At 43.1% G+C, this 26,345-nt stretch overlaps 1 protein-coding gene across 3 annotated transcripts in view; it reads left to right on the plus strand.

The window, feature by feature from the left end:
• The first annotated feature begins 4,577 nt into the window (after positions 1-4,577).
• The window catches only part of FBXO32 (F-box protein 32), a 31,867-nt gene continuing 10,099 nt past the window's right edge, over positions 4,578-26,345 (plus strand). Inside the window, exons 1-6 of one of the 3 annotated variants that reach the window (XM_073330194.2) lie at positions 4,578-4,937; positions 11,056-11,168; positions 13,341-13,390; positions 14,129-14,221; positions 22,565-22,658; positions 25,542-25,726. In XM_073330194.2, the coding sequence (XP_073186295.1) occupies positions 4,822-4,937; positions 11,056-11,168; positions 13,341-13,390; positions 14,129-14,221; positions 22,565-22,658; positions 25,542-25,726 (651 nt within the window). In that variant the 5' untranslated portion in view covers positions 4,578-4,821. Of the gene's footprint in view, positions 4,938-5,147; positions 5,311-11,055; positions 11,169-13,340; positions 13,391-14,128; positions 14,222-22,564; positions 22,659-25,541; positions 25,727-26,345 lie in introns of those variants that run through there. The other 2 variants (XM_073330195.1, XM_073330196.2) reach the window with 2 other exon arrangements.

Here is a 26,345-nt window from a genome sequence, read left to right on the forward strand (position 1 = left end):
ATAAGGCCTATGACATACAGTTAAGTAGTTCTGAGTCCATCCAGAAGAGGACAATATACACTATCCTGTTCATTACAATACAGGGAGATGGAATTCCTAGATTTCTCAGTAACATGATATGTGAACACAGGCCCCTCTGATGTTCTCGATTCTAATAATAAGGTCCCCAAATTTACACTCCACTTGAAATCTCAAATCCAGCCATAGCACCTGAGGTGACTTGGTAGCTATGTCATCAGCATTTGCAGAGCGCTAACAGGCATGTAATTTACCCATGCGACAAAATGAGGAAATCTCACACATTGCACATCTCCATTTACCCGGCTGAGATCCCTCTGCAGAATAACTTGTTGCTACACCTCGACCTCAAAGCCCCCTTACAGCACGATTCACTCCATAATACGTACAGCTCTCAAATACACACAGTGCAGATGTATGCGTGCATTAAAATCTGAGCCAGTCAGGTCCTTGCTTATGCTCTTTTCAACAAGGTACAGGATGCCGTTTATTTTATTTAGTTTGATTTGTTTAAAATGCACCCACCACAGCATTGGGTGCAGGTGTGGTTCGCTGACCTAGTCTATGTGATCACATCACCTTCTAGCAGATACCCCAACAAAAATAAAAATCTGGGATGTAAAGCTAGCTTAGGAAGTTGCTCATTCAGTTCAAGCAAGGCCTTCTTTTGGTGTTGAAGATCCCAGGTTCAATCCCCATTGACAACAGTGGAGCTGCATGCATTACACCTACATAAATTTTGTCACTAAAAGCAATACCTTTGCATAGCTCATTTGGTAATCTCTATACTTATCTCTCCTTTGCACAGGTTTTTTTATTACCTTTGCACATCAACATCCAGACAGAGAAGCAGAGCCCTGCAGTTTCAATAGCTACTGTATTTGAAGGCCAAAGAGTGACAGTGTTTAATAAAAGAAAATATACATTTAGGCACCAATCCTGCAAACACACAAACTTTTTTCCACCAAATTTCAGCTAGACCAGCATGCAAACTGGCCGCATGGATCTATACCATTGCCCTCCCTTGGATGGAATCAAAGCTTCTCAGCTGTGAATAGTTCTGTTTTGGCTTCAATGGAAGGGATCATGCTTTTGGAGCAAGTGGCTCTGACTTCTATCCACGCTGTTGCCACTAAGTTCTGAATGGCCATGGTGTGTAGCACAGTGCAAGCCATGAGTTCAGTTATGCACATGAATTGAGGGCTTGATTTAACATTTTTTTCTGATCAAAACAATATTATAATAACCTTATGTTTTAAGTTCTGGTGGACCAGCTATTCTCAGGGACAGGAACATTCTGATAATACAGCAGTTCTCCAGCCGCCTCATCTAGAACTCAGAAGCACTTGGCATACCAGCTTTCTCATTTTAATAAATGTAGTTATAATGGATTCTTATGCTGATACTATACCTTAAATCAGCCAGCATATTATCTGATCACAGCTCACGCACCACAGCTGGAAAACCAAGGAACTATTAACTAGCACAAATTTGTTGTTTCCTTTTAATTAATTACAATGTCTTTGTATTTAGCTACTATCCCTGAATATTAAATATTTTCAAAGAGTCATTTAAAATACATTACAGGTGAGTCTGAGCCTCAAAATTCAGATCTAAATGCAAAATAATTGACATGAGAATGGGATGGATCTTGTAGTATATATTGTTAGTTTCTGTCCCTATCCCATTCTACAGCACAGATCAGACTTGCATGTAAGAGTTGCCAAATGATTCTCATTAAGAGGATGAACATATTTTCAGTGACATATGTCTGACCGACTTAACTTACTTGGCTGGGCACTGCAGCCAGTGACACCAAAATAACATACAGCTGGCAGTCTTTGTTCAAATACACCTAAATTAAATTTAACACCATTAGAAGATGGCCTCACCCTGGAGGAGGTTTAAGGTCATCTGCAAATCATTGCAGTGTTAATCACCCCCTTGGCCCTTACAAGAGTTGTATTCATTGTTATGTATGTAGTTCCTCATTCTCTAAAGGCATGTAATTTAAAAACACACAAACTGGCAGGTCTCAAGGTTGATTTCTGTTGCACTAGATTTATTTGTAACATAGAATGGCTGATAAACATTTTCATGATTAAAAATGTACTTTGCCAACAAATTATGATGAGGGGGCTCAGAGCATCACATCTCACATGTTATCCTGCACGCACGCAATCCACACAACATAGAATCATAGAATTGTAGGACTGGAAGGGACCTTGAGAGATCATCTAGTTAAGTCCCCTGCACTTAAGTCCCCTGTACTGCACATGGCAGTACTAGTATTATCTAGACCAGGGGTGGCCAAACTTACTGGCTCTCTGAGCCACATATGACAATCTTCAGAAGTTCGAGCCTGGGCACACCTGCCGGGAGCCAGGGCTCAGGGATTCAGCCGGCTCCTGCTAAAGCCCCGAGCCCTTGCAGGTGTGCCCCACAGGGCTGAAGCCCCAAGACCCCCCCCTTTGTTTCTGGGACACCATGTTATTATAACTACTATTACAGTACTGCCCCTGCATAAACACATAGCAAAGCAGCCCCAGCCTTGATGCACTTCCAATCTAAATAGAACAGACTGACAAAGGAAGTACTATTATCCCCAATTTCCAGTTGTGGACAGAGGCAGAGAGATTAAGGGAATCATCCACGGTCACACAGGAAGTCTGTGGCAGAGCCAGCAATTGACATCCCCCCATTCTCCAAGAGCTAGGCTACTGCCTTAACAGCAAGACCATCATTCCGCCATGTACAACTGAGTCTCTTGCAAGGCCCCAGGATTTATTCTTGGGATGCAGAAGCAAAGCTACAGGCAGGGCCGACAAGAGCAGGGAAAGGGAGGGCCCTGAGTGCAGGGTCTGTAACATCTGTAAATACAGTGAAATGGGAGGGGGAGGGGCCCGAAATCTCTCTCCATGGGCCTGGGTTCAGGGCACACTTACAGTTGGTGTTTGGGGTTTTAAATGAGTTGCTCAAACTAGCTGGTATTCAAGGCTTGATTTTTTTCTTAACTTCAGCATTCCAGCTTCCTCAGTTGCAAACATTTCTTGTGTAACCTCTGTGTGCGTGTGAGAGAGAGAGAGAACACATAACAACTTTGCTAGCAAGCATCAGTTGTTGCAATCCCACAAGTCAGCACATAGCTCAGCCCCCTCAGGAAAGGTGGACAGTGTGACTTGGATTATGACAGCTAGGCCACTGTGGGGGTGTTTATCTCTCTCACACACTTATACAAGCAGCCTAGCTCCTTTATTTATGTATTTACCACGGACACTGAAGTGGAGTGAAACCATTCATCAGCGAATCAGAGCACTTGGCTGCTTGGTACAGTTTAACATACAACAGCAGCTGTTCCCAACCTAGGGAGAAACATGGAACACCTGACAAACAACAATGCAAGGACAGTTATTCACAATTTTTTTTTTCAGTTGACACTTCAGATTCTTTTACTGGCAGAATTTCAAAGCAAACACACACAGAACCAAGACTGCATCTTTTTGAAGCTCAACAAGCAGCAGCTAGAAAATTATTTCCAATCCACTGTTCTTTAATTAAATTCATTCACTAATGTATTTATTTTCACTGAGTTCAAGGATTCATCCTCTGTTCAGGGTGCTTTTTTTTTAACTAACATTCAAAAAAATCATTATCTCTATAAAATAAACTCCCCTGGCAGGACTTATTTTGTAAGAAAAAATTGTTCAAGTTCTGTCTGTGATCACAGAGGTCAAGTTCTAGAGCAACAATCAGGTCAGTCACCAAATCTAAAGTTCACAAATATAGATGACATACCCAAATTACTGGTTTCAGAGTAGCACCCCTGTTAGTCTGTATTGGCAAAAAGGAAAGCTATTACGCTCTCCTGCTGGTAATAGCTCACCTTAAGTGATCACTCTGGTTACAGTGTGTATGGTAACACCCATTGTTTCATGTTCTCTATGTATATAAATCTCCCCACTGTATTTTCCACTGAATGCATCCGATGAAGTGAGCTGTAGCTCAGGAAGGCTCATGCTCAAATAAATTTGTTAGTCTCTAAGGTGCCACAAGTACCCAAATTACTGGCATCGTCTGAAAACCCACACCGGAGCATGGGAAAATGTATTCTAAATTATTATGCCATCCTCCCACCATCTAATATATTATCTAGCCTCCAAATCCATCCAATCTGTTGGTCTCTGTAGCTTTCTTCCATAGGTATCTAATCCCCATAGCTATCTATCCAATCAATCTATTTAGCTGCCTGTAGCTCCGCATCTCAGCAGCGTATCCCTCTCTCCCACCAGTTTATCTATCGAGCTACCTGCCCAGCGTAGGAAATAAAGACCGCAAAGCCCCGCAGAAGAAGCAGGGAGAAACGGGGGCCTTAGATGAGCTGTTTGTTGACAGACATTCCTTTTTATTCTTGTGACTCACACTCGCGCTCGGCACATTCAGGGGCGCTCGGCAGCCCAGCGAGCACAGAGGCCAGGTCTGAAGTTTCCACTGGCGCTGGATTGTGCAACACGCAGGAGCAGCCCCAGAAGACCGCCGCGAGCAATAAACAAAGCCACGTGTCTCGCCACTGAGCCAGGGGCCGGGCCAACGCCGCTCTTCCGGCAACAAAGAAGCGCTCGGATAAATACAGCCGCGGCCGCTGCGAGGACACGGATCCGCACCGGAGCGACGGTCGTGCAAAATCCCCCCCCCCCCTTTCCTAGCCACGCAGCTCGGGACCCCCCCCTCCCCGGCGCGCCCCTTCCAGGCTCCGGAGGGAGCGGGACGGCTCGGCGGCAGGGCGCTCAGCCTGCCCGCGCCGCGATGCCTTTTCTGGGGCAGGACTGGAGGTCCCCGGGGCAGAACTGGGTGAAGACGGCGGATGGCTGGACCAGGTTCCTGGAGGAGAGACACAGCGGCTATGTCAGCGACCTAGGCAGGTGCGTGGCACAAGGGCGTTGCACCAGGGGGAGTTGGAAACGCTGCTGTTGAGCGGGGGGGCTTATTGCATTATGGGGGGGGGGATGAGCGGGGGGGGAGGGGACGCGGTCTTTGCAGGCGTTGCGATGTCCCACTCTGCCAACGATTGTTTTTTTTTAAAAAAAAAAGCCGCTTTTGCCCTGGGTGCCCAGCTGCCCGTCGTGTGCGTGCGGTGCCTTTGTTTATGTTGGTGCGCGTCATTGGGAGAAGGAGGCAACAGAAAGGAGAGAAGCAGAGAGGAAAGGAGCAGCTGGGCTGCATGGGTAGGGGGTGAGCCGATGTACCCGAAAGCTTCCTCGCTCCAGATGGGGGTTACGCTTATCCGCGTGGTGTGTGAGTTCTGCCTTTTCTTTTTTCTTTTTTTTTTTTAAATGGGTTAAGGTTTGGGAGACCAAGCCAATAAATTCCCAGACGAAAACTCCATCCTTTTGCTTGGTATGTTATTTTCTGCTTCTTAACTGTGGTTTCAGTAAAACTTGATGGTGTGTGTTTAATAAGCAGCTCTGTTTTTAGAAAGCTGCTGAAGTCTGTAATACCTTGTCAGACTCCTGAGTTCATTGCAGCGTTCCCAGTGAGAGCTGGAGAGTTTTGAAACACCAGGCTGCAGATGGTTGGTTTGTTTTTGTTGTGGGTTTAGGCTAAAGATCTCCTTTGGCCAGCAGGGGGAGCTCTTTGGAGAGGGGGGCGTCTAAATTACTCCACATTTGGCTGAGGAGCGGGCACTGGGTCTGGCAAAAGCCGGTCTTCCATTATGTCTGGTTAAAGTTGGCAGTGAGCTGTCAGATGGTCCTAAGATGGCTTCACTCTGCCAGCCAGTCTGCCAATGTATTAGAGCCTTTGAAATGTTTTCGGATGAGTGTACTATATTAGCCTACAAGGAAAACTAGCAGAAAGTGTGGTTATTTTTGAAGGTTTTAACCTCTGGAGCCCTCATCTGCTTATTGTTTGTAAGGCATCACCCCTTTATCTCTGCTTTTAAAAAAAAAAAAAGTCTAGTTATTTAATCTGAGGATTAGTTATACAATCCTTTATTCTATAGTAGACACTGGCAACTATGAATACAGAGTCCAATTTGGAGCATTTGTACCACAGCAATTGAGTTACAAGCAATCTGTACTAATTTGAGTGGCTTCTGTCATTTCAGAGCATGCCATATTTAAAAACTGAAGTTAAACAAAATGTGCAGGTTCTGTTTTTAAACACTAGGAGCCTTTGTTTTTTTGTAAGCATAACTGACGTAGGCTTGTTATGGCAGGCTCTCCTGGTTTATTGCTTTGGCATATCCTTGAACATGGGCCATTAAACAGAGATCTGCTTTTTGTTCATTAGATGCTGTGATGCATGAAGATGTCTAGTCACATTTAACTCTAAAAGTAAAGAAACATGTTTTTATTTTATAGCCATAAATGTAAAGCTATTGAAGGGTTAGGATCTCTGCCCCTTCTTAGTGATCTGTTTAATGCCTATTTTCCTTCTAAATAGATTCTATTAATTCTTCATGATCTTCCTAGCCTCTGATGTTTGCAGCCTTTGGCACTAGTGCCTTTTGTGGTCTGTCTGAGTGGGGAAGTTAAACTCCGTTTACCATAGATAACACCAAGCAAAAGCCTGTAAGGATAGTGAAGCACTGAGACATCTGGAGCTTCTTTATCCTGGAAGGGTTGGCTCATATACAGCATCTCACTGTCTGTGAGGTCCTCTCCTAGTTGAATAATCAAGGTCCAGTGTTATTTGTAGGGTCATGTAGTCAGTCAGTGGCTCATGCCACTCTAGAACCCAAGATCTGCTTGGGTCTTGGGCCTTTCCTTTAGCTACTAAATCAGGCATTCATGGATTTAAAGGAAAGGTTGATAATCTACAGCCAAATTCACTACTTACATAATTCCCATTCACTGGAATTGTACCTGCTCATGTCAGGGCTGAAATTGGATCCAGAATACTTACTGACTGGAAATTTTATCCCAGGGCTTTAAAGCCTCACCACCTTTACAGCATAGACCTGGATCTGGAATCTTAAGACCTCTGTTATAGCCAATTTTGGATTATGTGTTGCCATTCTGTGGAGCACCAGTGGGTCATCTGGTCTGCTGACGTTTCTGTGTTCCAATAAAATAAGCATGTAAACAAAGACACCTCTTCTGTTGAAAAGAGGGATGAGTAAGACTCTGGCTAAACACAGTGGGCCTAATTCTCTAGCTGCTACATGTGTGCACTTCCCATTCAGAGGTGCTTGTGTGTGCTGCAGAGCTTGGCCCAGTAAGTATATGGGCACTAGAGAGCTACTCCACTTCTCGCTGGCCACCCAAGTGTGTGTGGTTCTGCCTTCCTATGAGAGAGTGAACAGTAACTTACATCTGAGGGTGGGGTTGATCACATTTTTTTATCTACTGTAGTTTAGAACTGTACATGGCAGCATCAAGAAGTAAGCCCTGATCTTGGCTCATTGAGGACTGTGTCAAAACTACCATTGACTTCAGTGGTGCAGGATTGTGCCCTTAACAAGTGCCACTTAAAATCTTCTGAACCACTGCCAAACTGCCCTTGGAGAACTTCCAGGGAACTGCCTTCCTCCCCACCCCCCTTTGTCCAGAAGCAAACACTTCCTAAGGCTTCCCAGTTCCTGAGCTTAAGAAATATGATACCCCTGAAGCCATTAATTCTTCACAGATCATAAATAATATTCCTCATGACTGGGTGGCTTGATTACGCTGCATCCAAAGAAGACATTGGAAGGCAGGCAGTTAAGCTGTTTACAGTGTTGAATAGGTTGTAGGCAGGAAGACTTTGTTGCTACTGTGGGATGATGACCAACTGGCTTTGAAACAAGTGATTGGGCAGACTCTTCTTGCAAGGCCAATTCTTGTTTTTAAGGAGCACAGAGCGAGGATTGTGTAGGCCGATGACCTGGCCTGCAGATGAAACAATAACATGCATTCTCACACACTGTCGTGATGGAAACAACTAAAGATGACTTGAAGGAAACATGATCTTGCAGTGAATCGCAAAGGGAACATGATCTCTTTGCAGTGGTGGTTTTCATCGTACTTTTTTTTAACAAGCTTTTAAAAATAGTTTATAATGTAAATAGGAAGAATGTCTGGACTGATAGACATAACTGTTGTTAACTGCAAAATAATTAGATTGGTGCTGTTCTTAAATTCACTTTGAAAGAAAGGGTCTGATCCAGTTAACAACAGTTCCTCTTTAAGGTTCATCTAGTCCAGTATCCTGTCTCTGATAGTGGCCAGACCAGATGCTTGGCAGGAAGGTGCAAGAGCTCCTTAGTAAGTAGATTGGCGGGGGTGTAAATCTGCCCCATGCACTAGGTCTCATCCACTAATGGTGTAATAAAGGTTTTAGATTATGGAGTCATCAGTAAGTTCACAGTCAGGGTTGTTGAGATTCAAGTTTTAAATCAGAACTGAGATCCCTCTCTTTCACAGTTTAATTATTTGAATTTAATCTCTGAATCTGGCACAGTAATTCATCATAGGACAATTACATGTTCTGAGGAATTTGTTTTTAGTAAAGCTTTGACTTTTGCGCAGGAATTTTCTTACAGTGTTCCCTTCTTGATATTTTATTCTGGCATTGTCTCACTTTTCTTTTAGTTCCTCTAGTTAAACAACCACAGTTACCACAAAATCCAAACTTCACACACACCTGCCTCCGTCTCTGACATAGACCACTTTTAAACTTCGAAAACCAAGTGCCTAGAGAAGTATTTTCCTAATTCAGAACATTCTAATTGAGCTGCACCGGTAATACCCAGCGGAACTGCAAGTTCCATCAGCTGTTTCCGTTTTCTGATGCTGCCAGCCTGACTCACTAGCTCCACTCCTTACAGAGGTAGGAAGCCAGGGAGGCAAGCTAGACCACAAAGGACATAGAGGTGGGCTCCCAGAGAGGGGGCCATATGGATAAGAGTGGCTGTGCGGAGCAAATAGAGTGAACAGGAAGGTAGAGAAGAAAGTGAAGATGTGTGGGGAGCCACCAATTATCCCTCCTTATACCCCATTAATACCTCCATGTCCCCAGGCTCTGGAGGAGGTCTTCATTCTCTCTAGCTCTAGTCCCAGTCTTGTGGACCCACTTATATGCATCAGACCAGAACACACCTCGTGTGGCTTACTACAGGAAGACGCTGCTTCAGGAGCAGAGTCATTAACTCTGTACAGTATTAGTCAGATGACTAAGAACTAGACTTCAGAATGTCAGAGTAAGGATCTGTCATATAATTTGTCTGCACCGCCCCACACTCTCAGTGCCACTGCAGAAAAGCTGATAACTAACCTTCCACACATTACTGGGGTACGCTGTTAGTTTTGTTAGTTATGTATCCTTTGTCTACAGTTGCTTTTGAGCAAGCTGATCTCTTTAAGTTACTTTGTTTTGCAACAGAGAGACGGGGGAGAAATATTCTATCTTTACTGGGGCTTTTCCTTTTTATTTATCTAGGATCAGATATTTTAAAAATGTTATTTAAAAACTGGAACAAATAAACAGCACACAAGTGCCCAGCTAAGGTTAAAGGTGAGCTCGGTAGGAAGGGGAACAGATTAACTATTTAACATCATGCCAAAAGAGACTCTTATGTGCACACATCTCAGACCAGAAGTTCTCAATGCAGTGTACAAAGCAGTAGATTGGAGCATTTTTTTGAGCCCCAGGAGTGTAATGAGGTTGGCCCCTCCCTTGAAAGAAGAAAGCAAGAAACAGGTACTTTACAGGCCCACATAAGTGTAACTGAAGCCAGTGATGATAAAACTGAAAACACAGGACCAGACTTTCAAACCAGGCCCCTCCAATACAGAGCTCCTTCTCCTTTCTTCCTCCAGGCTCCTAGAAAGGAGGACACTCTTCCCCCCCTCCATCCCCCCCCACTTCTGTTGCCAACCCCAGAGTCCCCTGATGTGATGCTTCTCTTGCTGTCCTCTAGCCACCCGATTCCTGCCAGGATGTGTGGGTCTCTGCTACTCTCCCCATCGCCCGCAACCCTCCCATTATATAAATGGCTCCAGTGCAGTGTCCCCTCCGCTGCTGCTGCTCACAGCTCTCCCTAGCAGCAAGAACATAGGCTGCCTTGCCCTGCTCTCCACAGGTTTCTGAACAACAGCAATGAAACTGACCAGAGTCTTCTCAGTTTCACTCTACAGCTCAGCACTACTTATTTAGAGCTGGGCAGACATCGCTGGGCTTTGGTTCAAGCTCTTAGAGTTAGTGAGTCTTTTTCCACTGACTTCAGTGAGTTTGGGATTATACTCTTAAAAGGAAAATGAAAGAGCTCTAGGTCCCTTTGCCAGATATTATACATTCAAACAAAAAGAAATGCACAGCCTTTCCAAATGCAGGAAGAGGAAAAATACACTTTGGCCACAGATCCCAACCCTTCATACATATCACCCACTTGTTTACAGACTCGGGAAGACAGCCACCGAAACATGAATCAGGGTTGTGTTATCTTTGTAATCATAAAAGTTAAAAGTTATGGGGGTTTTTGTTTGTTTTGTTTTTAATTTAAGCTTAGTTTTCTCCCCAGCCCTTTCACTAATTGGCAGGAAACACTTCTTACTCACAACTAGATAGTGAATTCTTCAAGCATTCTGGCTATACACCTTCACAGGTTATGCATTATGCTTTATAAAACCTAGCATACCCCTGCCAGAAGGAGTTGCAATCTAAGTTAGATAGAGCATATGGTAGAAATTGATGACATCAGACAAACAGGCAGAGGTAAAAGGAAGGACAAGGGTGCTCTACTACAAGGTCATGAAGTTGATTGTGTAACATGCTTTGAGCATGCTCCTATTCACTATAATTATGTATATAATCCAGCACAAAAATTGGATGGGTGAGGTATTTGAATGTTTTATGAAAAAAAGTCTTCATTATTGGACTCTAAAACTGCTTATAGTTTTTTTTTTTTTTTAATAGACCAGCACTAGAATGAGCTGTTTAACAGCAAACAAACATGGGTTCCTGGAACCAGATACGTGGAAAGAGTAAAATATAGTTCTCACAGTAAAAAGTTCCCTGGACCACAGAATAAACAGACTATCTGCCTTGTGTCATTCACAGTTACTGCAAAAAGGAGGATTACAACAAGGAGAATCTCTTCAACAGCATGAACTATGATGTTGCTGCCAAGAAGAGAAAGAAGGACCTGCTGAATAACAAGACAAAGATTCAGTGTAAGGCAGCAAATGGGGGACTTTTAAAACCAAAGTTGCTTGAGGATGATTATAAAAAACCCACACATATATGTCTCAGAAAGTGCATGAGACACTTCCAGAAGTCTCTTGAGTCTCTGCACCCATGTTTGACCTAAGTAGAGAAGTTGGATACATTTTAATATGAAGATATATGCCTGTGTTAATCCCTTCTCCAAGTGTTTGTACTTGTTGTGTTCAAATTTTTGTCATTTGTATTTGGCAGAGGGAGAGTAATTTTTTCCTATGGTACATTCAAGTGAACCAGTTCCAATTTTTTTTCCTCCTGTAGACTTCCTTGTGTACAACAGATTGAAGGGTGCACTCTCCTTTCCACATGTACACTTAAAATCCATTTATACTAATGGAGGCGCAAAGCTTGAGTGTGAATTCTGATCCTACCTCTGCTACGCAAAATGCATGCAAAATGAAATCTAGGATTCAGACTTTCTCTCAATCGAGGACGCTTTGAACTCTGTTATATGCAGAGTTAAGGCCCTTATCTCTGTTGGCTTCATGTGGATGGATCCATGGTATTTTGCAGAGATACAAGAGTCTGTGTGGATCTGATTGCAGGATTTATACCTAAATTTAGTGCATGTGAAGGCTACAAACATCAACATACACACAGAGGAAGTGAAATAGGTTATGATTCTCACTGTATTATTGGCTTGCCATGCAACCCTCAGGATCTTTTCAACAGCTGATGTGAGACTTTAGTGCAGGGATCGGCAACCTTTGGCACACGGCCCGTCAGGGAAATCCCCTGGCGGGCCGGGCCGGTTTGTTTACCTGCAGCATCCACAGGTTCAGCCGATCGCAGCTCCCACTGGCCGCGGTTTGCCGTTCCGGGCCAATGGGGGCTGCAGGAAGCGGCGGCCAGCACATCCCTCAACCCACGCCACTTTCCGCAGCCCCTGTTGGCCTGGAACGGCAAACCACTGCCAATGGGAGCTGCGATCAGCCGAACCTGCTGACACTGCAGGTAAACAAAGCATCCCGGCCCGCCAGCGGATTTCCCTGACAGGCTGTGCGCCAAAGGTTGCTGATCCCTGCTTTAGTCCTTGATATGATTGTAGTCAAATGTGCAATGTGAACAAGTTGTTACTGTGACAGCCTTTGGCCAGATATGACCTTAATCACTGACTTAAATGGAGTGATTCAGGATCTGCACTTGTGTACATGTGTAACTTTTGTTTCCAGACTTGAGTGCATATATATTTGCATTCAGTTTCCTCTCTGTGGAAATCAGGTGTGTGTTTCTGGGAGTGGAGAGAAGTGCGGGAACTTTTCATCTCTAATAATGTTAGTTGGTAAATGGCCACTGTGTAATACACTGAATGTCCTAGTTCAGTGAGGTGAATGGGATGGGAAAGGGCTGCGTGGGTTCCTATCTCTTGGATCGGCTATTGTATAGCTGGAGATCACTTTCTGCAAGGTTGGGTTAACTATACAGCAGCGTGATATGTGTTTGGGGGGGGAAGGTGATGGTGTCACACTAGGGAGGAGAGGAAAGGTGTTTATAACCCCTCTTGTTCAGAGGGCTGAAAGGGAAGCTTTTGGGAAGGGCCCTCCCACAAAACAGGGAATGTTTCAGGCCCAAAGGAGATTTTTTTTGTTTTTCTGTTTTCGAAAGGGTCATGCAAGTGATGAAAGCCATTTCTAGTGGAGCTGCCTATATAATTCTAACTCTAGCACTCACTGTTATAAGCGCTGTAGTGACTGTTAGTCTAGCGTCTCGTGACACGTTAATCCGACCTCTGTAACTGAGGTCATGAGTAATTAACGAAATCAATAACAACAAACTCTGGCTGTCAGCACGCTTATTGTCAGAGCAAAGAAAACAAGGGGCTGTAGTATATTCACAGCATACAGATTAAATATCTACAGTCTTGGACTGTGTCACTGAAACACAAACCTTTTCTAGGATCCTGGCTGTTGCCTTAGATAAACGAATGTGGAAAGAAAGCAATTCATTGATGGTCTGATTCTGATCTGTGTTACGCTGGTGTAAATCGGAAGCCGCTCCACAAGGGTCAATGGAGCAGTACCAGCATAGAACAGCTGAGGGTAGAACGGGGCTTAATCTTTCTACAAAGTTAGCTTTTTATTATATATAAAATAAGTGAAGAAAATCTGTCTTTGTCCGCACAGATTTCCATCAAGAAAAATGGATTTATGTCCACAAGGGAAGCACAAAAGAAGTAAGTACCGACGGTTTCATTTCCCCCATACCATCTGTCCAGATAGCGTTATTTATGGGGCCAAATCCTCAGGTGGTGCAAATCAGCATAGTTCCATTGAAATAAATGGAGCTGTGCTAATTTATACCACCTGAGGATCTGGCCTATGATTACTATTGCAGTAGTGACTACAAGCCCCAATTAGGGCTACATTGGGCTAGGCTCTGTACATACGTAAAACAAAAAGACGACATTGTTTGCTTGCTTCTACCAAAAGCTAGTGGTAAACTAAGCAGCGACACACCTTTGCAGGCTTTCCCACCGTTGAGTCCTAGCAAGAGAAGCACTGCAGTTCAGCACTTCGGTTCAATTGTGTGTGTAGAGAGGAGCAGCTGTAAGAAATCACATTGTACATAAGCCCTTCATGTTGAGCCCTAGGAATGTATTACTTCTCCCGTTTTTTGAAATTATTGAAAGAGATCAAATTGAGCTATTTGGAGGTCATGGATAGGGCTCAGTTCTCTTCTTAGAAACATCATAACTCCCATTGGGCTGCATTCCCTGGGGACCTAAATAGATACAATTCCATTGAAGTCATTGGAGATGTGCCCGCTTACACCAGCAGTGAGTTTGTTCCGTAGCATGCCACCATACATATGTTAAGATGCTATGCTGGCCCGGACCACGTACGCCCGGGATTCTCTCTTCAGACTACTGTACAACAAAACGTGATGCAGCTTTGTTCTTTTTCACTCTCAGCGTCATGGTTACTGCACCTTGGGAGAAGCTTTTAACAGACTTGACTTCTCAAATGCTATCCTAGACTCCAGACGGTTCAACTATGTTGTAAGGGTGAGTATAAGGCCATAACTTCACTATAACTTCTAGCGCAGACACCAGTTGCTTAACTTAACTGAGCTGAGAACAAATTCTGCACTGGAAAAGATCTGCAAGACTATGCTGTGGTCTCTGTGAGTGCAGGAGGGAAGCTTCAAGAACTAGTTAATGAAGCATTTTCTGATGCGTGGAAAGGAGGGTCCATCTGTTTGAAATTGCGGCATGGGCAGGATAGATCACACATAGCCTTCCTTCAGATCCAGTGAAAATAGGGGCTAGCGTGGGGGCATGGAACAAGGTCTACACTTCCTCCAGTTTTCCTGATCAAACTGTTTATTTTGAAACTTCTTAGGTGTTAAGTCTGTATGTGACTGGGAGGGAGGCAGTGTTTGTTGTTTAAAGTAAAGTTATTGCCATCTGTTCAGTGGCCTCTCTGAAATGAGATGGTCATCTCAGCTGTGTTGCTAATGAACAGGTCTCCATGTCACAAGCTGATAAATAAGGTAGCAGTTTTCTTGGCAGTCTCAGCAGAGTGGCCAGGTGTGCAATAGTCACAGGAACTGCCTACATAACTGCTTCTGGAGGTGGTCTATTCAGCTCATGGTTGAAGCACTTGGGCAGGAAACTGTGGAAGAACTTGGTAATGTTGATGCTTGTGCTATATCTGCTCTTGGAGAGCTTCAGGGTTGCCAGTCCGGCCCCTTACTGAAAGCTAAATTCAAGTTCTGGTTGATATAACTCCACCTTTGGTGTAGGCTACAAAGTATGAGCTGTTTCAGAGTAGCAGCCGAGTTAGTCTGTATCCACAAAAAGAACAGGAGTACTTGTGGCACCTTAGCATCCTGGGCACCACAGAGGGCCCACGGTTCCCCTGCATGGCGCATTTGAAATACAGGTGAAGGTTACAGTTCCCTGAACGCCATGGACACTAAACCTGCAGTGACACACTATGGGATCGGAGAAGTTTTGAGAGTGGGGTGTATAGGATCCTGGCTACAAACTCTGTGAGGAAGCAGAGCTGCTATTACAGCCCCATATGTTATGGCAGCTTCAACAGACGAGCTGCTCTGTTGCCCTTGCATAGCCTCTTATTTGATCGAAGGATAACTTAGCCCCAAGCTTCTGTGTAGGTTCCCTATGCCAAGCCCTCTTACTCTGGCTTTTCACAGAAGACCAAGAGTTCATCTCACATTTGCAGCATTCAAAGGGTGTCACTTTTATTCCTTGATTCTGTGTCCAGTAACCTGTTTATGTGCACATTATCCACAAATGGATCTGTAATTTCAGAATACGCTCATTGAGACTGACAATTCTATCAGCTATTTTTTTAATGGCAAAAAGGCAGCTAGAAAATCTGTTTAAAAATTCAAGGTTGTCTATAAACAGCTCCTTTTCACATTTCATCAGCCGTTAATCACTGGGGGAGCACCAGCTGTTAGGTTTTAGATTCTGGTGCAGAGGTTTTGCTAGCGTGTTGCTCTTCCCCAGTGAGTCAAATGTTACAAAAGAGTCAGCCAAAAAGACGATACCCATTAGGCTAGCCTTGGATCCCTCACCTGTTGTCTAGTCAGATGTAGGTCAGGCATACCAAACGTCCAATCAAAACCTCGCAGTGTAGGGTAGCGGTGTCTTTGTTACTCAAATCACCATGCGGTTAACCTCTTGCTGCCCAGTGGCATGAAACTTAATTTAGTGCCCCCACCCCCTCTTTTTTTTTTCTGTCCTCTTTATCTCATTTTATAATCAACCCCTCTGTGCTACCCTTCGTGTAGTATACTACCCATCACCCAGCTACGTAATGAAGTGTTTGAGTGGCATTTCTTTTTAAACACCAGTTATGGAACTAGTTAAGCTAGTCAAATGTAATTCTAGACTCATGGCAGACTTTTATGGCCACTCCTCCAACATAATCATAATCTTTCATTGCCTGGATGTTGGGGAAGGTAGTCTCTTGAGATTTTAAGAAAGGACATTCAAATATCATCTTAAATGTAGATTGGAATAGGGATGGGAGGTTGACCTGATGTCTTTCCCCTGCCACCCTCTTTCACTTGTGTTGATGACTGATGATGGGCAGGGGAGTAAGGGAATCGCTTCTCAGTTCCTGCTGCCCATCACGTCCCTTGTTACGCACTTATGTTTCATCACTGAAAGTTCAAATATTGTCTTCTAAAGCTTCCATGGAAAAACTCTGGTACAGTGAGTATTCCAGGTGGTGTCTAATGCTGTATGTCTCACAATACATGTAGCTTTGTACCCTTTGATTAAGGTAAGCTCCAGAGGCAATCTTAGTAGGCAGAGCTACTGATGAGCCATTCACGAAGCACCCTCAGCTTGATTTTTTTTCAGAGGCGCTGAGCACTGCTGCTCCTGCTGACTTGAGTTGCCATTGTGTGTGCTCAGTAGTTCTGAAAATTAAGTCCCATATGTGGGACGCAGACTTCCTAAAGGATGGTTGTTCCTCCTGTTTAGAAATGTCTCTAGCACTTCAGAGAACGCTCTACATAGTCTGAGATACCATTTGGTAAAGAGAAAAGGGCCTGACTCTCATTTACAGGCCTCTTCACAGTACAAGAGTGACATAAAGAGGGCCTTGGTGTGAATGAGAGTCAGGCCTAAAACAGTGGGAAAGCATCTTTCTGACATGAGGCTAAGCTCATTAATAGAGTTGCACCAGAAATCAGCTTGGCCCATGAAGTTTTAGATCATGTTAATGTAATTTTGCAGGGCTCTGCTTTGTGACAGCTTAAAGCTTTGACCAGGAGATAAGTAAAATGAACTGTGGCATTTTTACAGTGGAAGTAGCAACATTCAAGACTAAAATCAGTGCATGTTCTCATTAGTCTGAATTACCTCCCACCTGAGCTTTATGAAGTTTTTCCAGTAGTCTTAACAAAGTATGAAACTTCCTGATTTAAGATGAGGTTTGTTTTTATTTTTGTTTTTTTTAATCTGCCAATCTTAAATATGGGACCATGGTTCAAATGTAAAACTGGTTTCTTCAATGAAAGTCTTCATGAGCCAAGTCTCTGGTGGATAAAATACCATAAAATACCACGTGCACTGGAGTTGCTCATGAAAGGCCCTTCCTGGAGATGGATTTCCTCTTTAGATCCACCTTACGGTCTGTTGCAAGACAGGATGAGGACTTCTAGAGCACACAAATGAGCCATACATTACCTGGAATATGCCTTGACTAACAGCTGGCTAATGTCCTCTCTTACCCCTTTCCCCAAATGTCCATGGAACTACAGGAGTCTGATTAATTCCATGGTAGCATGTGGAAGTGCTTCCCAAGTAGTAGCATTTGCATATTGGAGCTGGAAAGTAGAGGGGAGGAAAGCCAGAGGTGAGCTTGGAGAAGGAATGGGGAGGCAAACGGTGATAGGCCTAAAATATTTTTACTATTGTATCTCTAACTTCTAGTCCACAATTTTTGTAATTATCCACAATTTTTGTAATTATCTAAAATGTATCAATTTGTTTATAGCTCAGTGGGCTCTCATCCTAACAGTCCAACATGCTCATGGACTGCCTCTAACATATTTACTTCGCATGAATTTTATGCGAAAGAGTCGGCATCAAAAATGTATAGTCTTAAGACTTCTTACTTTCATCTGCTGGATCTTATTAGATAAGTAGGTTACAAAAGAAGAATTGTGTTATTTAGGAGACTGCCAGACTAAAAAGCCTAACAGTGCATTGATTTGCTAAATTTGAAGGTTTTACAGATTATTAGCGACTTGTTAGATTGAGGTGGAGGTGGTTTGGAAATATTCAACAGTGTGCCAGGTGTTACTATTAATGCCTGAAACAAATTCTTGCAAGTGTCATGTTAAAATGACCCAGGTCTTGCTATACATTATTTAGGCTCAGAGTAAACCCTGCACATTTTCAGGTAGTTGGGTCTATATAGTAATGAGAACAATTTGGGCCCAGTGTTTTAATCTTGATGTGGTTATGATTACAGTGCTATTAAAAATGGAAAAGGCACAAAAGTGCATGCCATGTAAACAAGTAAAATGAGATGAGACCTTTAAACATCACAGCAGCCTCCAAAGCTGTTGACCATTTTCTGAACTGTTCACTTATCGGATGACAGTGAGATTTTGCAGACTTTCCTTGCTTCAGAAGGATTTACCATGCGATAGTTTCATAGCAGTATGTTGTAGGAGATGACAAGCTGTCACTGTAACACTGTATTTCAGCACATAAAAGCTCAGGGCTTGAGCCTGACCTCAGGTACATGGGTACAGATTGGTAGAATTGTATGATCTGGACAGCTCATAGTTAGCCTAATGTGCACTCTTCAATTGATGTATTTTTAAATTTCTGTTAGACTTAGTATTGGTTATCCTGGATTTATGCCACATAGCAGCATCTGTTAGTTAAATTATTATAACTCATGGTACAGACACTGACATATCCACTGTCACATTCACTTCAAGCTGAAACTTGGCATATGAGGCTAAAGCCACCGAGTGAATAGAAGTGCTGGGAGTGGGGGAGATTTGTTGTAGGTTGGATGTTAGAAGCCAGATACTCAGCTGGGGGAAATCTGTGTAGTTCCATTAATTTACACCAACTGAGGATCTGGCACTAAGTGTTTAATTTTGCACTCTGACTTTTTTAGTTTGACATGTTTTCACACGTCTATAACTCCAGAAAGCTGCCCTTTAAGAACCACGTAATGCATACGTAGTTCATGAAAACTGTGCTTTTAATGAGTTCAGTTCACTTACCTGTGCAGTTCAGCAGCGAAGGTTTTAGGAGCTCTAGCTAAGCAGCGTTTTAGAGTACGGCACTAGTGCATATATGTCACTACAGGAAATTAAAACGGCTCCAAAAGTAGCTATTCTGTTCTCACATGTCCATTGCTGATGCTGTGCTTTGTACTCTGGTATATGCCATAATGGCTTTAACAGGAGCCCCAAAGTAAGGTTTGACTAGTCCTGGGCAGCCCTTTTTATTGTTTGTTTGGTTTTTTTTTTGGCTGAAACCAAAAGTTGCCGGGCTTCACCCTTGGAGCACATTTTGTTCCTAGTCCCAACCCACAAGTCTCTTCACTTGTGGCCCCTCATACATTTAGCCTTTGCTGCCGTTTGTGGAAGGAGATGCAGTAGCCTTCCCACTCTTCAGGAGGCAGCAGCAAGCTGGCCTGCTCCCTTTTAAACACTCCAGTCTGGGACTTTCTGGTTGGAGCTCAGGGGTTGTTGAGCTGGAGTAACTTCTTTCTCCACCACTAATAGCCAAGGAACGCTGAAGTATCTTGTTGTGCTGCTACAGGACAGTTACTCTCCTCCACCTACTCAGAAAATCCTAGACTAGGGAGATTAGGGGGTGTGGAGCTACCTGCAGCTTCTCATTTACCCCTTTTACCCTCCACAATCCCCTCAAGTAAAAAGGGTCAGAATGGGGCAAAGAGGCCAGAGGGCTCTCCCTGGAGACATTAGATTGGGGGGGCAGGGGAGTCACCAAGCCTCTCTTCCCCCTCCCCTATCACTAGGAGTCTGAAGTCAACAGGAATTGTAGGTGTTTAGTGTTGTCTTTTAGGATTTGGTCCTGAGAACCTGTTTTTCAGAGGTGCTGAACACTCACAACTCCAGTTAAAATCAATGGGAGCTGCAGGTACTCAGCATTGCAGAGAATCAGGCCCTAAGATTGCTGTTACTAACCTCTTTCCCCCTGCACTCCCTCCTACCATCTGTCTTCAAACAGTGTTACTGGAGCATGGTCTAGAATTAACACCGCCACATATACAATTACAAAATGCTAGCAGGTCTAATACCTCCTTATTCCAGGCATTATTCAGAGTGCTCTAGTCTTTTTTTTTTGTTTGCTTTACAGTTTGCACAATCCATCACTCAAAGACATTTTAGGTGGTTTTTTTTGTTTTGTTTTTTTCCAATCTGGAATAACACCATTGGCTTTGAAGGAATGACTGGAGTAACTGTGAGCAGACCTTCTACATGCACCTTTATTACTGCCCTGGTACACACACAATTATACTGGACAAGAAAACTAGTTTTGTTCACACATCTGGGGTTTGTTTTTGGTTGGTCTTTTTTGTGTGTTTGCTGTTCATTCTTGGCATAGCAGTTTGCTATGGAATGCAATACCCAGAAGGTAGTCATAGTATTCAGTTAGAATTTCATCCTTTATTTATTGCTGTTGAAAAGGTGGTACGCTACAGCTGTGCTAATTGACTTTCTAAATGTAATTGACCCTTGATAAACGTAGTGAAAGAAATGGACTCTAATTCATCTTGATTGCCTATTTTTTTTTTAATTTCCTATATACCAAAGCACAAAATGTTGGTAACACAAAGAATCTAACTTTTATTTTAATTTGAAAGATCAGCCACAATTTCTTAACTTTTTTTTTATGGTATTGCACCACTTGGTGCTTTTCACCTGTGCAAAGACAACTGATTTTGAACATATTTTTGAATATCAGCACAGTTTTGATTACATATAATCTTGAGAAAACTGTCCTGTTTGGGAGTTCTAGAACATTACAAACTGGGGACATAATTTGCATATACATAAAGAAATCCAAAGAAGCTGATCTGGGTGCTCACATTACTGCGTGGACAAATGGAGTCTGGCAAGTTGATCATGATAATTGAAGGTCACAAGGTTAAACAATTCAGTACTAGGAGATTATTACTAAGGCTATTTTGGGGCAATGACATTCTTGTTAGTACATCCATTGTTCTAAGAAATCTTGGGAAAACTTAAAAATATTTCCAACATCTTGCTAATTAATTTATGCTTCAGAGCATGTAATACACCAGACCCTCCTGTTTAGGTGAGAGCCACCATAGAATTTTGTTACAATATATGTACTAAATATTACCTCACAAGACTATTGTTGCATATTTTCTCCCCACCCCCAAATGATGTGTCATGATAGAAGGCAGATTGCCCTCCATGAAAAATGTGAGACTCTGTAGGGTTTTTTTTCTTTCCTCTTGCTTTATACCAGTCATGTGAGGTTTAAGATATTAATAGAAAGTAAACTCAGAAAGCCATCTGACGTTTAAAGTTGGCCTGGAAGATAAATGGAAGAGGAGACCAGTCGCTCGGGGCACTTTGCAGCTCCTAGGTGACAGTCACATGCTGGTAACAGAGCTGAGTAAAATGGGCAAATGATTGCAATCATACCCCTATGAGCTCACTGTTTATGGCAAAGTACCAATAATTTTATGGCTACATTCCTGTCATTCTTATAGCTAGGCAAACAATTAAACTCAAGACTTATCAACTCTTGTCAGTAACCATCTTAGCTATTTGACATAAGATGAGTGCAGAGAAGTTGCAATTCCTTTTTTGCCAGCAATAAGATAGCATAATCGCTGATGATAATAGATAAATTGGCTAGCCCTGTGATTGATTGTAAGATAAAGATTTTCTTACTCTGTTCTAATTTAGAAAGGAATCTAAATAAGTTGAATGGTATGTAGAAAGTGTATTTTTTATAAAATACAGTAAAAAGGCATAAAGGGTTACTGCCAAATAGCATTTTGGCCCACAATTTTACAAATCCTAAAGCCAACAGAAAAGCTTATAAAACTATTTTTCTCCTGGAAGTAAAAAATATAAAAAAAGGAGAGGAACATCTTCTTCAGTAATTGCAACCCAAACACTGCAGCACTGAATGAGTGTATATGGGAACCAGAAAGTCACACTGACTTGGAGTGCATACTGAGACAGTATCCATTGGCGAGTTAGAAAGTAAACCAAACAGCATAAATAGGGAAAAGTGAACTAAATTGTTTACATTTCTTCAGATCTAGTAACAAACTTAATAAAAATGAAGGAACCTTGGTTTGTCTTTTTTTATTTTTTTAAACATGACTCTTAATCTTTCCTCTTAATGAAAACTCCAATATAAAACAAACCTAACAAAAGAGTGAATTGGATTATTATGCATAAATTGTAGGATTAGTCTTCTAAATAAGATTCTCTCAAACATGAGTCTCTGTTTCTTGTTCTCTTATCACACTATTTGTTTATGTACTAGTGAAAGACATTGACTACCATTGTTCTTTCAGTATGAATAGTCATTGTCTGTCAGTCTGAACAGTAATTTGTGGCTTCCCTACACCTTTAAATCATGAAGCGATGTTTCAGTTTAAAGAAAGCAGTTAAATAACAACCTGTTTTCCTCCACTGTGTGCTTAATTGTGTGGCTCTTTTTTGCCCCTTGGATCAGTCTTCATTGTGATTCTGCATGTCCTCTTTTATTCCAGCAGTAAACAAGTATCTGAACTGTTTTGCTGTGTCATGTGACTAGAAGTCAAGATTAGAAAAATATCTCTGTACTCTAGCTGGCAACTTCTATTTTTATCCACAGCTGTTGGAGCTGATAGCAAAGTCTCAGCTAACATCGCTGAGTGGAATCGCCCAGAAAAACTTCATGAACATTTTGGAAAAAGTGGTGCAGAAAGGTAAAACAAATGTAACAATCATGGTTTGTATCCAGTGTGCCTAATGATCACCATGTCCACGTTGATCAGTGTGCAAGATTTTTTTGCAAGGAGGGGCATGAAGACACAACACTGGGCTGGTTCATTTTCCTCTGTCCCCTTCTGGAAAGGGACTCATAGGGCAGGAGGGGGTTTGAATAGAGATCATAGTGGATTCCCCTTGTGGAGAGTCTTACTCCTGGGGGAATTCTATGCCAAAAAATTAAAAATTCTGCAAATTTTATTTGTCAAAATAATGCCATATAATCACACCAGTTTCAATTGTTTTGATAAGTTATTTAAACTACAATACAGAAAAAAGTCCCAATAACTATTCAGCATTTCCTAAACACATGAAAGTTAAGTTACAAATACTTGATAACTAATACCCTGCATCCAGTTATAATCCTGGATTTTCATTTAAATTACATTACAGAACACCAAACAGGAAGAAATAAAAAAGAGTAGACTGTCATTTTAAATTACTCAGACTTTCACACATGAAAGTCATACAGTTTTGCTAATCATTGTCCTGGACCTAGCTGGGTACTTTGGGAAGTGCTTTGTTCTGATTGTCCTGACATTTTATTGACTGCTTGGTAAATGTTTTATTTACCCTCAAAAGTTGTTTTTTGTTTTGTTGTTTTTTTTAAAATGGGTAAGTAAAAATCTAACCTCATTGTGCCACTTTGACATATGAAAAAAGAGAGACAGTGCATAGATCTTCCTAGCTGATTCCCTTGCTGGCATTTATAAGGCTTTACATCACTCTGGCAATGCAAGGGCCTTAAAACTTTTACAGGTTTCAGAGTAGCAACCGTGTTAGTCTGTATTCGCAAAAAGAAAAGGAGTACTTGTGGCACCTTAGAGACTAACAAATTGATAGTCTCTAAGGCGCCACAAGTACTCCTTTTCTTTTTGCAAAACTTTTACAGGTTTTTATGCTCCTGGGGAATTGACTGAGAATTATTCTACTGTTTGTTAACTGTTCCTATTAACAATGTTACTATGCAGACAGGTTGCTCCATTTCTGCCTCAGAAAATTAGATCAATTAACCATCAACCGAAAAGTTAAGAAAATGTGCTTTTTTTTTTAAATACAAAAGCTATTTTCTTTAACTTAAAAACAATTTTCAGTAACATGATACTAATATTTAATTAAGTGTTTTTCAAGAAATTACACTTTACTAGGCAGGGAGGCTGCTACACTTCTGCCTTGGGGACAGAGCCTTCCTCCTGCATAACAAAAAGACCTACCCTCCTCCACGCCCCTCGAGCCACAGTATCAAGAGAGAAGGACAGAGTCTCTCACACTTGTTGGCCAGTCCTGCCCCCTGATGGTGATCAGTGTCTCCCCAGCAGGCACGCAGGCCCAGCCCCCCTCCCTCCACAGTGATTTGTGTCTGAAGCTGCTCCAGGCATGCTGGAACAGATGGGCTGCCAGGGAACAGATGTGTGTGTCCCCCATAGATTTCTTGTGTTTTTCTGTGTGGGGGCACAGAAATATGTGGGCCATATGAATTCTGCGCCCCTGCATTGACACAGAATTCTGTCAGGAGTATCTTCTCCATCATCCTATAAGGGGTGTGAAGGACCCTGATCTTCCTCCCATCTGTAGACAAGGCTGTTTGGTCCTGCCCTCAAAGCTGGCAGACTGGAGAGGAACTGCAGGAGGCCAAGGCTGGCTGCATAAAGGCCCTGTGCTTCCTTCCTAACGCTAGGCCCTAGTCACTTTCAAGGCTTCCTAGCAGCTCTGCCACCAAGGGTTCCCACTGGCCATGGCTGCCCACCAAGGCAAAGGAGTGCTTTAGGGCTGACGCTACTTCTTTCTGGGAATCTCTGTGGGGTCACAGTGTATTCAGTGTATGTGTGTTTTGGGAGTTCCCCCTTCCCTGGTCAACCCAGTCTCCACCCCCTCTCCTTGTGTGGACCCTGGACCTTCAGAGCACCCTTGCAGGAATAAGAGGGTGGGGCAAGAAGAGCTATAGAGGTGGCTGAGCCCCTGTTTCCACATGCACTGTTTAGAAGCAGGAGAAGGGCTGCATGTGGAAGGTCTCCTCCATGCACCAATCTAAGGGGGACAAGCTGGCCAGTGTTCCTAGTTAGAAGCACTGTCGAAAGGCCAAACATCTTTCCTCAGCGAAGTTCCCTCTAAGCTGCAGGGCTACACAGCAGGCTATCAAGGGCCACACAGGTAGGGAGAGGTGCCTCTCCCCCGGTCCCAGCCTTGGAGCTGCTGCAGCCAGGGGAGAGGGCTGGGCGGAGTCCTCTCTCATCTGCCACAGCCCAGGGGAAGCCTGCACCCCAAACACCGCACCCCCAGCTGTAGCCCCTCACCCCCCACACCCCAACCCTCTGCCCTAGCCCTGAGCCCCCTCCCTCAGCCCAAACCCCTCATTCCTGGCCTCACCCCAGAGCCCACACACCCCCAGCCCTAAGCCCCCTCCCATGCCCCAAACCCCTCATTCCCAGCCCCACCCCAGAGCCCTCACCCCCTGCACCCCAATCCTCTGCCACAGCCCTGAGCCCACTCCCACACTCCGAACCTGTTGGCCCCACCCTTGCCACACATCACCTCCATATGTAAAAAATTAGAGGGAACATTGTCCCTCAGCCCAATCTCTGGTACAGTTATTAGGGGACATCTCTGACAAATGTTTCCTATCTGATAACCTGTCATGTCTAAACAAAGCAGTCCTCCTCTACCCCCTTCTTCCCCCCATGGTTGGAGATTTGATATCTTTTGGCCTAAGATCATAGAGAATGATTCTTACAAAGCCTGCAGAAGAAAGTAGATACTGAGAATGTATTTAAACATTATAGTCCTTTTAAAATATTTTTTTCCTCTTCTCTCTGCCTCCAAAGTCCTTGAAGATCAGCAGAACATCAGGCTAATAAGGGAATTGCTGCAGACTCTCTACACGTCACTGTGCACCCTGGTGCAAAGGGTTGGCAAGTCTGTTCTGGTTGGAAACATCAACATGTGGGTACACAGAATGGAGACTATTCTTCACTGGCAACAGCAACTGAACAGCATCCAAATCACAAGAGTAAGCAAGAATCCAGGCCCTCACTTAGAGGCAAATGACACATTGGCTCTTTCATGCAACCTTATCATGCAGCTGTAGCTCCTGCCTGTGTAACTGGATCATAATGAGCATTCCTAGGCTTCACATGCAGCCTGCTGGTGGAGAAAATTTGGATTAAGAATTGAATTCAATTGGATTAGACAAGGGGAGGCTTTTTTAATTATTACTTTTTATTCTGACTTCCAAGTGGAAAATTAAACCAAGATGCCAAATGTTTTTCAGAGTTACATGCCTAACATTGCAAGTTTCTCTAAAAAACAGCTTCATTTAGAAAAGCTGACTGCCATGATGAAGCCTGGCATCTTCAAGTGCTCCTCAAGGGCCCAGTCCTGAATTACTTCTGTACTCAAATCACCCACTAACTCCACCATCAGGCCTGCTGTTAGTAGTAACCAAAACCAGTTAGGCCTCTAAATGGTCATCAAATGCTGTGTGAGTGGAATTTGGTCTCACTCCAATTCCTTTTGGATAGATGCTCATGTTGCAAAAATTTCCAATAGTAGTCTCAACAGAGGGTCAGAGTCAGGGCTAAGGCAGAATGATGAGAGTCAAATACCACTTGTACTGTCTTGTTTGTGAC

This window comes from Lepidochelys kempii, chromosome 2 (genome assembly GCF_965140285.1).
Source record: "Lepidochelys kempii isolate rLepKem1 chromosome 2, rLepKem1.hap1, whole genome shotgun sequence".
NCBI lineage: Eukaryota > Metazoa > Chordata > Testudines > Cheloniidae > Lepidochelys > Lepidochelys kempii.